The 15,516-nt window shown below is 43.6% G+C and overlaps 1 protein-coding gene across 3 annotated transcripts in view; it reads left to right on the forward strand.

The window, feature by feature from the left end:
- ROR2 (receptor tyrosine kinase like orphan receptor 2) overlaps positions 1 to 3,088 on the forward strand; it is a 161,347-nt gene extending 158,259 nt beyond the window's left edge. For all 3 annotated transcript variants that reach the window (XM_077344481.1, XM_077344483.1, XM_077344482.1), the window contains exon 9: positions 110 to 3,088. In XM_077344481.1, coding sequence (XP_077200596.1) covers positions 110 to 1,552 — 1,443 coding nt within the window. In that variant the 3' untranslated portion in view covers positions 1,553 to 3,088. The remainder of the gene's footprint in view (positions 1 to 109) is intronic.
- Positions 3,089 to 15,516: the final 12,428 nt, after the last annotated feature.

Raw genomic sequence — 15,516 nt, forward strand, 5'->3', positions numbered from 1 at the left:
AAAATGTATTTTTTACTCAAACTTAATTTTTGCAAGTGATTTCTTGTAACCCAGTCCCTTAAATATCGAATTACTAAATGTTACATAACCTCTGTCTGTTTATTTTCAGACTAAACTAAAAGAAATCAGTCTTTCCACTGTGAGATTTATGGAGGAACTAGGTGAGGAGAAGTTTGGAAAAGTTTATAAGGGTCACCTGTTTGGTACAACTCCAGGGGAACAAACTCAAACTGTTGCCATCAAAACACTTAAGGATAAAGCAGACTTAACTCTTCGTGAAGAATTCAAGCATGAAGCAATGATGCGTTCAAGATTACAGCACCCAAATATAGTTTGCTTGCTAGGAATAGTGACCAAAGAACAGCCCATAAGTATGATTTTTAGCTATTGCTCCCATAGTGATCTCCATGAATTCCTGGTTATGAGATCGCCCCATTCAGATGTTGGCAGCACTGATGACGACAAAACAGTGAAATCTACTTTGGAGCCAGCAGATTTTTTCCACATTGTGACTCAGATAGCAGCTGGAATGGAATATTTGTCAAGCCACCATGTTGTCCATAAAGATTTAGCCACAAGAAATGTGCTGGTGTTTGACAAGCTCAGTGTGAAAATATCTGATTTAGGTCTTTTCAGGGAAGTTTATTCCGCTGACTATTATAAATTAATGGGAAATACTCCACTCCCTATACGATGGATGTCCCCAGAGGCAATCATGTATGGCAAGTTTTCTGTTGATTCTGACATTTGGTCATATGGAGTGGTGTTGTGGGAGATCTTCAGCTATGGTTTGCAGCCTTACTGTGGCTACTCTAATCAGGATGTCATTGAAATGATAAGAAACCGACAGGTTTTGCCATGTCCTGATGACTGCCCTGCATGGATATACTCACTGATGTTAGAATGTTGGAATGAATTTCCTAACAGAAGACCCAGATTTAAAGACATCCACAACAGACTGAGAACATGGGGAAACCTCTCTAATTACAACAGCTCTGCACAAACATCTGGTGCAAGCAATACAACACAAACCAGTTCGCTCAGCACAAGCCCTGTAAGTAATGTCAGCAACACGAGGTATGTTGGGCCAAAGCAAAAAACACAAGCTTTCCCTCAGCCACAGTTCATACCAATGAAAGGACAGATAAGGCCTATGGTCCCACCTCCTCAGCTGTACATTCCAGTCAATGGTTACCAACCAATGCCAGCCTATGGAGCCTACCTGCCAAATTTTTACCCAGTCCAAATCCCAATGCAAATGGCTCCTCAGCAGATGGCTCCTCAGATGATTCCAAAGCCAGGATCCCATCACAGTGGCAGTGGTTCCACAAGCACAGGATACGTAACTACAGCCCCCTCCAATGCCTCTGTGGCTGACCGGGCTGCTCTACTGTCAGAAGGCACCGATGATGTACATAATGCAATAGAGGATGTTGCTCAGAGTCTGGTTCAGGAAGAGGAAGAGGAGGAAGGTTCAGTGCCTGAAACAGAATTATTAGGTGACAATGACACTGTTCAGATTGATGAGACAGAGTTTCAGTCAGAAGCCTAAGGCAGTTGCCTTATAACACATGCAGAACTTGACATTTCTTCAAGATGGCTGGAGACTGTAGTCCTGACTTGCATAATTCATGTTTTCTTTTTGCTCTCTTAGGGGCACCTTCTAATCCAAGACCACACAGAATGCAGCAGTAATGATATACCATGTTTATGCACCATTATTTCCAATGGACTTTTTTAAACGGTGAAGATATAGAATTGCCATGTTGAAATCTATAGCTGACTACAGTTCTTGCAGGGAGGCTGCTTTTATAATATACTGTTGCTGTGCAACATATAGTTGAAATGCATTGCACATCATGTATATCTTGATCTTTGATTGTAATTTTAATGAATTCTGGGTAAATTAGTAAATCTCCCCCAAAAAAGCTGAACTACAGTAGTACAGAGACTGATTCCACTTGACAAGATGTACCCAGGATTCAATGGATATATGGATATCTACCTAGCCTTTTATCTCACTGATACAAAATTGTGCAAGGGGGTGATTGAGACATAGGAAAATTCAGGTAGTAATATTGATCCAAATTGGAAATAAAAAGAATACAGGCAAAGTTCAGGAAAGAAGGCAGAATGACTTAAACACATTCCTGTTACTGACTGAGTACTGCACAACTTTCCTACGAAGATCAGTTATTTCTTTATGAATGAATGGCAGTCCCACACATGTTTGCTGCCCAGATGATAAGTCTGGACACTGTGCACTAACCTGGGAAAAGTCAGGCTCTTTTTACAGTTGCAGTTCAGATTGTGGAAAAGGACTCTTACGTACATTAGCATGTTGTATTTTTCTCACTGACCATTAAGAATTGTAATCTCATTTTGGTTCGTGTTAAGATGGTGCTATAATTGTACACATAAAGCTTCCTTTGTTTTTATCTTTGTTTAGTGACTGTAGATTGATAAAAACCAAGACACGCAATGTTGTACAGAATGTGGGGTTTTCAGTGTTTTTTCTTGTGAGATGAATCATGTACAGACTTTGAAATGTAATTTATGTTTTCTTATGTTTTATATACCTTTTTGTGGAAACTTTTGGATCTTTGCAAAAAATGCTTATGTAATTTAACCGTTTAGATTACAATTTGTAATATTTTTAATTGGTACTGGTATGGCGATAAAGCTGGTCCAAACATTTCATAGCCATACGATACAAAGCCAAACATAACATTTTAGTCCCCAGTCTATAAATCTAATCCATGACATGGGCCATCTATTAAAGCAGCACACAAATGTTTGACTAATTTTAAGATATTGTAAAGTGTACACTGTAATTTCTCTTTTGTTACATTTTACAATGTAAACAGTGCCTTTGCTCTGTACTTTTGGATTTGCTTGAGCTGTCTCATGGCAGCATGCAACCAGAGTCAGTGGTGGTAGGAGCTACTTAACTGATTTTCCGTTTCTCATGAAAATGACCATGCACTGGTGGGTGAACATTGAATGGCTCTCTTTCTTGTTATTATAAATATGAGTTGGAGATGGTTAATAAATCATTTGAATAAATTTTGTTTATTTACTTTGTAAAGGTTTTTGTTTTGTTACTCCATATCTGATCATTTATTTTTGTTTAATTTTCTGTTCTCCTTCCATTCCTGTTAGCTTGTGGAATTACAAATGTGTGGCAGCTAGGAAGGAAAGCCATGTATATATGGAAATTGAGGGAGACTTGTACACCAAGATTTCTAATTAATTGTTTGTTATGACCCTAAGAATACCCCATTCACTGTGTCCTTGTAGCACACAGATTTTACTTTAACACTCCCTATCTCCAATCCTAAATTAAAACATGAGGCAAAACAAGAAAGAAAACAGAAGAGCAAGGAAGGATTTCAGAATTGTGAATGAAACAAATTAGGGGATTGAGGAGGCATCTCACTTTCTACTGTATTTCATTTCTCTACAACTTCCTTTTTGCCTTCCCAGGCAGTCCCCACAACCTCTCCTCTTTTTCTACTTCCTTTTGCCTCCCCCCCACCTACCAGCCATCCTATCTTCAGCTTTCCTGCCTTCGTCTCCCTGGCACCAAGGTATGATAGCCTCCAGTGTTAAACTGGTCTCAGATGTGGAGTGGCCAACAATAGCAGATCAAACAAGTCCCAGTTGTGAGCTAGCACCAATCTGGGCCCAGTAGCACAGTGGCCATTGCTACTGGACCTGTTTCCTTCTCTCATTCCCATCTATCAAACTATCTTAATATGCCCCTATTTTTTCAGTTTTTCCTTCTTCCCTACCCTGGCAGCCTCTTCACAAGAAGAGTCTTGTATTGTATGGTACCTGCCGCTGGGCAAGGCCAGTCCAGTCCCAAGATGTGTGGGTAGTGAGTTTCTAATAGTCATTGCTGGCCGGCTTTCAAGGACTTCTACTCCATGACTAGGTGACTGTGGAGCAGGGTATGCCCTTTTTCATGACTGCTTTAGCCTCACAGACCACTCACATCCCCCAGTGGCTTTGCTTTACGGAAATCAATACTTGGAAGGCTAATATTGTGGGTGCTTAGTAACACCCAACAGCCACTGAGAGTGTCTGTTATTTGAGAGGGATCTTAATCTCTTGATCTTTTGGGGGTGGGGGAATTTTAGACTTTTATGCCACCCTTCAGGTTTGCAGGAAAATCCCCTCAGTCCATATTGTGGCTCAATCAATCATATACTCTGGTGCTATTCAGAAACTGATATATGGGTTAATAAATCCTTAGTCTGCTAATGCTACGTTATGTGGTTCAGTATATCCTGTTCATTATTTAAAGGGACATTGGTAAAGGTAAAGGTAAAGGTATCCCCTGTGCAAGCACCGAGTCATGTCTGACCCTTGGGGTGACGCCCTCCAGCGTTTTCATGGCAGACTCAATACGGGGTGGTTTGCCAGTGCCTTCCCCAGTCATCACCGTTTACCCCCCAGCAAGCTGGGTACTCATTTGACCGACCTCGGAAGGATGGAAGGCTGAGTCAACCTTGAACCGGCTGCTGGGATTGAACTCCCAGCCTCATGGGCAAAGCTTTCAGACGGCTGCCTTACCACTCTGCGCCACAAGAGGCTCTTTTAATGTATATATGAAGACATGCCAAATTAAGTATGTTTGCTGCCACTCTCCCCGAGTGGGTAAGAATTCTATCTGTATCTCATAATCTGCTGTTAGCAGGACTGTTAAGGTAAACTTCTTAGAATACACAAGGATCATTCAGCATCTTTTGAGTGACTGTCATAAGGGGAAGATTTTCCAAGTTTGAATCTCATAACATAGTAAGTTTCTATGTTTATGGAAGAAATATGTCACTGTTGTTGATACACTGCTTATGCAGTGACAGCATTGTTTAAGCAATTCTTTGAGGAGTCCAGTGTACTTTGAGGAGAGCCAGTTTGGTGTAGTGGTTAGGAGTGCGGACTTCTAATCTGGCATGCCAGGTTCGATTCTGCACTCCCCCATATGCAGCCAGCTGGGTGACCTTGGGCTCGCCACGGCACTGATAAAACTGTTCTGACTGAGCAGTGATATCGGCTCTCTCAGCCTCACCCACCCCACAGGGTGTCTGTTGTGGGGAGAGGAATGGGAAGGCGACTGTAAGCCGCTTTGAGCCTCCTTCGGGTAGGGAAAAGCGGCATATAAGAACCAACTCTTCTTCTACTACTCTCACAACACTATCTTTTATGACTCAAGTCTCAGACATGAATGTAAGGAGAAGGAAGAAACAGATGAGCTGTCTTACATGTGTTGCACTCCGTTTAGAGAATGGAATCTAGCTGAAAACCTTATTTAGGTGAGTATATCAGAATATTTCTGGTTTGTCTTGCATAGCTGTAAGATCAGCATAAGGTTCTTGGGACATACTTCATGCCCTCTTGGTGGCATCTAAATCATGATTCATACATTTGAAAAGTATTTCTTTCATCTAACATTACATCATGAAGCACTGAAGGCCACAACATCACAATAATGGGGATGAACACATTTTGCTTGTGTTTGCCTCTCTTTGACTTGGCACAACAGCCAAGCTCACCTGCTTGAATTAAACCAAGGAGTGTGTCTTCACTCCCTGTAAACATACTCTGCAGAAAATTGTTTTTCAATGAGGAAAAATGGTTTGAGGTTGATAGATGTGTTCAGTTGTTGAAAACAACCTTAAGAAGCAGATACTTTATGCTTCTGGGGAAAAATGCACGTAGGTGGTAATCATACTGTCTTAAAGTGGTTAATATTCTGGCTTTGAGAAATACGTTCCAACATGTGTGCTCCAGATATAAATGCTACATTTCCTTTTCATGAGAAACAATGTGGTATTTTATGTGCTTTTAACTCTCCCTGTCTCTCTGTCTGTCTCTCCTAGGATATATTTGAACTAGTACAAAATTCTGCAGCCATTGATTAAAGAGGAATGCCACCCCTGAATGAAAATCTACAGTGGCTCCCTATTTGTTGTCAGTCGCAACTCATAGTACTGATGCTAGATCATGAAATTATAAATTGCTTCAGGCAGCAGTACATGAAGGGACCACCTTCTTTTATTCCACCATCTATCTCAAGCTTAGTGCTTCTGGCGAAAGAAGTGAGACAACAGATGTAAAGCCACATGAAAATAATACACAAATCTATCCACAATTTAAAACTATAAATCTGCCTAAACCTAGAATACCCATATATATTCTAATCTGGAAAATCACAATTTATATTGTATTTCCTGCTAAGAGCTTTCAGTAACATGATTATGATCACCAGGCTTTGGATGTTGAGATTGTCCATGTTAGCAAGGATGTGCTTTTCTGTCACAACATCTATTTTGATAATGCGCTTTATCACCAAAGCAGCAAAGAAGAGACATTTTCAGTGGTGGTGCCCTGTCTGTGGAATGCTCTCCTCCAAAAGGTTTGACTTGCCTTTTAGGAGCAGGTAAAGACAATTTTAGTTTCTCAGGCTATTTCCTGGCCATTTTCCAAGCTGTTTTTATCTGCCATATCCTGTGTTTTACCAACAGTTATTATATTTAACTGGCTCTGCTTTCTGGCTTGTGTGCTTGCTTTTTTTACTGCTGTCTTTTTTCCTTAGTGGATTTGTTGATTGTTGTGGTAGTTTTTATCTTCTCTTGGTCTTTATGATCTTAAATTGTGGGTTGATTAGTCGTTATTGTATGTGATGCTTTAAATCTATTGTGAGCTATCTTGAGCAATCCTCTGGAGAGGCCTGCCAAGCCATAGTTGAACGTTCAAGTTCATATGTTCCACTGGAAGTGGTACAGTGCTGATGGGTGACATCCTATTAATAAAACCACATTATTTTTTATTTATTTTTAATGATTGATTTTTGGATTTTTGTACTGGACCCTCATGATTAATTGCATACAATATACACTACACTCTGCATTCTGTACTCTTAATTGTGTGACTGCAGATGTCTCAACTGCAGGGGCAGACTGGGCCCTATGGCCACCAGGATTTATCTTGCTAGGCCAAAAGCTGCCCCAGGAGTGGGAAAGGCAACTTCGGACTTCCTGGGCAGACAAGGAAGATGTCATAGCATTTCCTTTCCTCCAGCTGACTTTTTCTCTCCCTCCTTCTGGGGGCCAGGGTGGACAAGGCCATTTTCCAGGGCTGTTTTTTTCTCCCTTTTTTTCCTTGCTAGAGAGGGATTGTGCCAACATGGATCCATTTCATTTTCATCTTCTTCACAGTAAGGCCAAATGAAAGACTTGTCTATATGTTACCATCATGTTCAGTATGACCGTTTATGCCCTGGAGGTTTCATGCTGGGCTGCAGGCTGGAGTTTTAGTCATGGCAGGTTGCCCCACCTCTTCCTTCACCCACATGGGGGAGCATTTGGCCTGGTGCACCTCATCCACCCCCGTTCTGTGCTCCTGACAGGGGGGTGGGGCAGTGAAGGTCCCAGTGCATAAACGGTCTATGTGATCCTTTACTTTATATTAAGAAGCAAGAAGCAACTTCCCAAGATGTTTCCAAAGCTTTTGTGTATTAGATCTCAAATCAACAGACATGAATAAAATATGAAAGACCACTTTGGTAGAGTACCCTTTTTGAGGAGCAATTTGACCTTTCAAAATTCACTTTGCACATCAAAACCAGTCCATATGAAAATTCAGCTCACTCTATTTTTTAGTGAAAGACATGCTGCCTTTGCATAGGCCAGATGCTCTCATTTGACAAAGTGTTCATGTAATACAGTAATCAGAGAGCAACCAGTTTATATAATAAACAAGTAGGGATTGCTTTGGAATCCTAAGATTTCATACTCAAGATTATATAAGCAGTCTGATGGGTTTATACTTTAGGGGTTACTTCTAGAGTTGCCAGTTCAGAGTTAGGAAATGAGACATGCTCCTCCTCCAAGGCCTTACCAGAAATATTAAGCAGAACAGATATTTATATAGACGACCCCTCTTGAACCAGTCATCCTAGGGCAGGGTATAGGACAATAAACAATAAAGCCATAAAACACAAACTCAGTTCAAAGCTACTAAAAAGCTAACAATATGATATTATCAGCTGAGTTGTCTGATGATCCTCTATGGAAGGAAGGCTGTAGGAGGAGAACAGGCTAGTAGGGGAGGCCCATGATGTTCTAGTTTCTCCAAGTATACTGGCATCAACCATGTGCTTGGTGGAAGAGCTCCATCTTACAGACTCTGTGGATCCTGATGTTCTCTGGGAGCTCATTCCACCAGGTGGGGACCAGAGCCAAAAATGCCTTGGCCCTGGTCAAGACCAATCACACTTCTTTGAGGTTAGGGACTACCAGTTGGGTTGCCATGGCTAACCATAGCATTCTCCAGGAGACAAGTGAAATGTATCAATACTTTCACTATAGTAATGAAGATAAGGTTGAAAACTATGTTCAGTTCATGTTTTCTTAACTGTAATTGCTTTGGAAATGAATTTTCTGTGTAAGTGAAACACTGGAAATTGTGCATTGATGCGTTGATTAAAGTCATCCACTTTTCAGCTAACATATACATTTAAATGTTCTATAAAATGTATTATGCTGATTATCCAAAGTGATTTAATTCTCATTGCGTTTGGAGCACTCCAAAGAGTTTAAATTACACTTCAAATGACAATTAAACAGTAATGTTCTGTAGCATTAATTTGCTATTCTGTAGAATGCAAGAAGTTACAGAATCTCAGTGATTTCAGAAAGTGTTGCTAAAACTGATAATAACAGGAAGTTCTACTGGTGAACAAAATTGGTTTAAACGTGAGTGTCAGTGGGATAAGAATAAAGAACATTTTATTTAACACACTCTTTAGGGAGACAGGGCACAGCACGGAGTCGAGATAACTATAAAGAATTATGTCTGTTTTACATGTTATTACTCTTTTAATAAAGATTCACAAGTATAGGAACATCCAGGTTGCTTCACAAAGCAACCTGTGAGAAATTCCTCTAGTAACTGATTATCTGCATAAAGTTGCACTCCAATTCTCCAGTGCTCCCTTCAGGTCTTGGAGAGCCTCCCCCAAAAGGTGCCGATCTTAGTACATGTGAGCGGTGCCACAAAAAAAGCCTTACTGGTATGTATTGCTTCCCCCTTCCCAAGGAACTTAGAGCATAGTTCTCCTTTACCCTCTTATCATTCCAACAGTCCTGTGAAATAAATTAGGCAGAGAGTGTGCCTAGGCAAGGTCATCCAATGAGTGTCATGAGTGGATTTGGACCTGGGTCTCCCAGTGCCTACCTACTATACTGCACAAAATTATTGCTGCAATTGCCTTCAAATAAACACCACCTCAGCAGAGCCTATCCTATTCTGATACCGAATCCACTGACATTTCCTTTCCCTGCATGATGTTCTGCGTGCGTATTCCTGAGCACTGAGGAATGTGACTTCTGTCAGTACTATTTAGTCTAAAGAGAGGATGCAATGCCTCCCATTTTTTCTCCCAGTGGCACTGCTGATGAAGGGGCCTGGACTCTGAAGGAGCACTGGGACCCTTTCAGTATCCAAAAGTCCTTGCTACAGCCTGGTAGGATGCTGGTCTGATCGGGTGATGCCTAGAAGAGTTCAGTGCTAAAAGTCTGACAAGAAAAATAGGTTGTAAAGAAATCAGGCTGCCCTGCTTAGATAAGCTTAATGAAGATTTCCTCCAAAGCCAATGCACTCGAATTCATATATCCCTAGGGAAAGAAAAGATGCCCTTTTCTCTACCTCTCAAGCTGGGCTGCACTTTCTGAACAATTAATGCAGGTTCTTGTCCTAGGAAGGTTGCTTAATACATTTTTACATCTTTTAATGAGCTGTACAGGAAGCTTCTTCCAGTGCCGCCTACTAAAGTGACACCAACTTTCATTTACTTCTGTCAAAGCAAGTAGATCTTATATTAAGCTACAGAAAGCTATAAATTCTCAATCTACTAGTACAGACACCTCTATTGTGAAAACAATTATGATTTGTTAAGAAGTATAATGTATTTGCAGTGAATAAATGTAATTAGATATAGGTCAAGAATACAAAACAATGAGTCTTTATGGCCACCTGTTGGAAAACATGATCATGGCCCAGCTACAATAATAAATCAAAAGAAAGAAAGATCTCAAAATAGTTTGTTGCGAAGGCAGTGGCTCAAACTGTAGCCAAGTAGCTGATTCACAGAACCCGTTCAGAGAGCAAATAAAAGTGTCTGACTCACAGTCACTTCTCACTATTCTCTTAAAAAGTCACAATTCCTTTTAAATCTCAAACCTAAGCCAAAACTCCGGAAGGAGGTTCTGAAACTGCACACTTGCTTTCCAAAATATATCAGGTAATTCCCATGTTACACTTCCTCACCTGTGGGAAGAACGTGATTCCAGAAAGTATAAGTATAAATGTGATTCCAGAAGACGTGACCTTCTGCATATCTTGTTTGAATCAAACTAATGCTAATTGGAACAGTCCATTTGAGTCTGTACCAGTAGAACATTGTTTCTAGAGGTCTGATTATGACGCACACCAGGGGTAGTCAAACTGTGGCCCTCCAGATGTCCATGGACTACAATTCCCAGGAGCTCCTGCCAGCGAATGCTGGCAGGGGCTCCTGGGAATTGTAGTCCATGGACATCTGGAGGGCCGCAGTTTGACTACCCCTGACGCACACATTTATTAAGAACTAGAAAAAAAAGCCCATTTATAAAAATGGGCAGAGAGCAGGCATAGTGCCAGGGCTCCGTACCTGGGAGCTCGCAGAGCAGCTGGTGGGGACAGGCTGGTAAGCGGCGCGGTTTGGGGGTCCGGTGGTGCAGGCGATGGGGAAGGGAAGCACGCATGCTCGGGAGTCTGGGCATGCGTGCTGGAGCTAGGGGCGGGGGCGGCGCGTCGGGGCAAGCAACCAGGCATGCGCGTGAGTCTGCGCATGCCTGGTTCATTCACGTGGGCTGCCGGCCAGCGGGCAAGCCGCGCTGGCTGGCGGCGTGGCGAGCAGGACAAAGGGAAGAAAGGGAGAGGGAGCAGGAGGCCCGGCAGAAGGTGAGTGCGGAGCAGGGAGCGGCCGGGGGAAGGGTGAGTTGGTGTGGGGTTACGAAGTGTGGGGACAGGGGCTGGGGTAGAGGCGGCAGATGGTTTTTGGGGCGTTGTGGCGTGTCGGGAAGGGGTTTGCGGAGGGTGGGCGGGTGAGCGGGCTGCGGGTGGGAGGCGGGGTGGGTTGTTTTTTGTTGGGAAGCGGCGGGAGGTAGCGCAGGGGTCTGGGGAGGGTTTGGGGGGTTGGGTGGCAGCGGGTGGGTGTTGGAGTGTGTGGCTGGGTGGGTTTTGTTGTCTCGGGAAGCGGCGGCGGGTTGGGAAGGGGTCTGGGGAGGGTTGGGTGGTTGGGTGGCGGCGGGTGGGTGTTGGAGTGTGTGGCTGGGTGGGTTTTGTTGTCTCGGGAAGTGGCGGCGGGTTGGGAAGGGGTCTGGGGAGGGTTGGTTGGTTGGCTGGCGAGGTTCTATTATTGGCGGCGGGCTGACGCGGCGAGAGGCGCTTTGCGCCTCTCGCCGCGCCAGGCCGCCAGGCAGGGAACCCCCGGCAGCCGTGCTTTGCGCAACTGCCGGGGGCTCCCTCGGGCGGCGGCCTGACGCGGCGAGAGGCGCTTTGCGCCTCTCGCCGCGTCAGCCCGCCAGGCAGGGAACCCCCGGCAGCCGCGCTTCGCGCGACTGCCGGGGGCTCCCTGGGTCGGTGGCCGGGAGGAACTGGGTCGGTGGCCGGCATCGGCCGTGGGGCGCTGCGCGCGGCTCGCAGTTCCTGGAGCTGGGACTCGGAGGGACCAATCGGCAGGCGCTTCGCGCCTGCCGATTGGTCCCTCCGATTGTCTGTCGTGAGGAAGGGTCCAATCCGGACCCTTCCTCATCACGGACACATCCCGCCTCGGCAGGCCTTAACGAATTATTTAGTCCGTGGCACCCGTGGCGCCACGGGCGGTTTAAAGATAAGATATGTACAGCAGCCAATAAAAGAACCAAAATAATAGCTGTAAAAAAACAGAGTCAATCAATGGAAGGTGCCTGTATATAAGTTGTTAGTTCTCCATAAAAAATTAATTAAGAAAAAATTTAATCAAACTATTTGCAAAATGTGAACGAAAAGGTGGAGTGAAAAATTGCCTTACAAATGCTGCCCAAAATTTCAGTGATGTGATCAATTGTTAGTGCATGTATTGCAGTAGGTAAAATAGTTGCCTGATGGAGGATATCTTACATAATGAGAGGATAATGCAACAGTGCTTATGGAAAGCTATGCCCAACCTGCTGCAACAGCCAGGCTGGGGGGGGGGGAGGCTCCTAACTGCGTACCTAAAGTGGACATCTTTCCATGTACACTTAAAGCAAGGAGGGGATATGAAACAGCATTTCATGCTTAAGCACATATCGAGTCAATCTCTTGATTTAAACCTGCTGGTTCCAGAATCCCAAGGGTGAATATCCAAAAGGTCTCTCTTCTCTTCAAGGCAAATATAAGAGGTTCCTTGGATGCAGTAATCTTTTCAATGCCATAAAGCTGAAGATCTTTCATGGTTGGTTGGGCAGTTCTGAAGTGTTGAACCACTGGAGCCAAGACTCAATTTTTGAGATTGCTTAGATGCTCAAAGATACGTACTCTTAAAGTTCTAGATGTGAAACCTCTATATTTCTTATATTTACTTTCCACTAAATATGTAACACCAGATGCAGCATGAGTTATATACTGACTAGAAATTAAGCCCGCTGTCAAGAGAAATACAGCGGGCGCTAGTGCCTGGGGAAGAAGAATTTAGGGAAGGGTGGTAGAAGAGGGGAGGAGGAGTGGGAGGGAGAAAGGAGGGGAGGGGGATTTTGCAGGGATGGATAGAAAGCAGAAGAACAGGAAGTGAGCAAGGAAGTAAGACAGGAAGCCAGTGAGAGAGAGAGTAAGAGAGACAGGAAGGAGATGGTGAAAGAGAGGAAGGAAAAAAGGCAGGCAGGGAGGTAGGTAGAATGGGATGGGGGAGGGGTGTCTGTGAAGGGGGCAGGTGGTTGGGGGGGCAAGTGGGAGGGAGACGGCTGTATGTGTGCACGCGCGTGTGTTTGTGTAGTTAGGAGGGTGTCCAGAGGGCAAGGGTAACGGAGAGGCGAGGTGGGGTGGCCAGGGGGACGAGCGGTGTGTGTGTGTGTGCGCGCACATGCGTGGCGCGACCTTCTGGCGGGTCCAGGGTCACCCTGGGCCCAACAGAAGGCCTCTCAGAGCAGCAGTGGGCGGCAGAGCCTTCTGCCAGGGCCAGGCACTCCCTTGAGGTGTCCTGGACGTCACGAGGGAGCGCCTGGGCCCGGCAATAGGCTCCGCCGCCCCCCGCTGCCCTTACAAGCCTTCTGCTGAGCCCAGGCGCTCCCTCACATTGCCCTTACCCTTTTATTTAATCCGCCCCGCAGGAGCGGTTAAAGATTGATGCGAAAAGTTCTATCATTACTGGAACCCTTAAAGCTCTTCATTTTTTTACATTCTGACAGGCTTTACAATGCTAGGAATTTACTGCCAGTTTTGTGGGAGAAACTGCTGTGAACGAGCATGTCCTTAGGTTTTTCACTCATTTATGGGCAAACAAAGAGTTACATCATGGAATGTTAGATAGGAGATAACTTCTTAATGATATTTCTAATTTTATTTCAATGTTTGTTGCAAATATTCTGCTGATATTTGGGTTTCATATATGCCAGATTTTGGTTCACTAAGCCATCTTGATTTTGATTTTATATGCTAATAGTTTTATTTTTTACCATTCTATTATCATCTGTACCTTCTAATTCTTATACACTGATGTTTTCAATTTCCTGTTAGAAATTCCATTTTCAGTATTACTTGAAACACACATTTGAAATGACAGGCATGCATGCATACAAGAATGAAATAACTGCTTATTCCACAAGGTGGCGTGCACAGTCAGTCCATTCGTCATATTTCTTTTCCTGCACAGGGATTCTGATGGACAGGTATGCCCTCCTAGCAAGCTAGGAAATAACAAAGCAATTACAAAATAATGTTCCCATCGGAGGATATGGCATTTGTTGTACATTAATATCAGATAAAACATTTGGCAGGGATGCCTCCTCCCGTCTGTTTATCAGAGGCCATATAAACTGTTCGTTCTGCAGTATGATTTTCAAGTAACATACATGAATATTCATGGAACTCATATGAATTAAATTATAAAGGCATCTGCTACCCCATGAGGGACTTACTGCTAGAGTGGTCACTTACTGCTCTGTTGGAAAGGAGAAACGTGCAGGAACTCTTCCTCCAGATGTAATGCTAAGTTCTGCTAGAGTCCATCAAGCTAAAGATGAGGGTTTATTATTCAAACACAGATGGATACTTTAAAAATAGCATGAGCTACTTACAGAGGCCTCGGAAATAGTGGCTATTAATAGGGTGCCATGTCTAAAATTGATGCTCATTATACTATTTGAATGCTGCCATCAGAAGGAGCTGCAGGAACATGAGTGTTTTAGTCACACTCTATGTCGAAGAAAGTAACCAGGCCTTAAACTGAAGGGAAAGGACATAAAATAAACTTTTGGAAGGGATGTACTGAACAATCAGGGCAAAGAAACAAAAGTTTCCGGACTGCATTCCAGACATTCTCTAGGTTCCTTCAAAAACTGGTGGAATATCTTAAGTTTCTCAAGTGTGCCCATTTTGTGGTACAAAAATAAAAATGGGAGCAGATGGGAAACAGAGGTAGGTGGGAAAAAACAAAGTGATAAGAATAGCACAAGATGGCTGAACTATAATTAAGAAGGCAGAAGGAGGCACAGATCCCCACCCACTCAGAACCAAGGGCTAGATCCTAGGAACAAAACAAGAGTAGTTACTGTGAAGGTGCAAGACCAGTAAAAATGGAATAAAGGATGGCTGAGGCAGACCCATAGAATGGATTCTGATGATGAAATCCCCCTGTAATTTCCATTTTTATCCAGAGGTGGCTACACAGGCTGAATTCTCATGTAACATCCATTAGGTTCCAGGTTCAGCATCCTCCTGACCTCTATTCTGGAGATAATTGTGTTTTGAGACAGGAGAAGGCCTGCTATTCACAGGCCTTCATAAATACAAAACCATCATCTTTCTATAAATAAATTTCATATTATGATTTGTGATTGCATCACTCAACACCATTTTAAGCATTACCCATGAAGTCATTCATATCTAAATAAACAGAACTAAATAAACAGTAGTGACAATCCCTGCTCTTTCCCCCACCTCTCTGTGTTCTGTTGATTTTAGCACTTTTTATCTCTGTTTTGCTTGCTTTTGGCATTGAATCTGGGTGGAAGAAGAGCTGGGGTTTTATACGCCACTTTTCTCTACTATGAGGAGTCTCAACAAGGTTTACAATTTCCTTCCCTTTGTCTTTCCATAACAGGCACCATGTGAGGTAGGTGCAGCTGAGGGAGCCCCGAGAGAACTGTGACTGGCTCAAGGTTATGTGGAGGAGAGGGGAATAAAGCCCAGTTCTCCAGATTAGAGGCCACTGCTCTTAACCACTATACT

This window comes from Paroedura picta, chromosome 7 (genome assembly GCF_049243985.1).
Source record: "Paroedura picta isolate Pp20150507F chromosome 7, Ppicta_v3.0, whole genome shotgun sequence".
NCBI lineage: Eukaryota > Metazoa > Chordata > Lepidosauria > Squamata > Gekkonidae > Paroedura > Paroedura picta.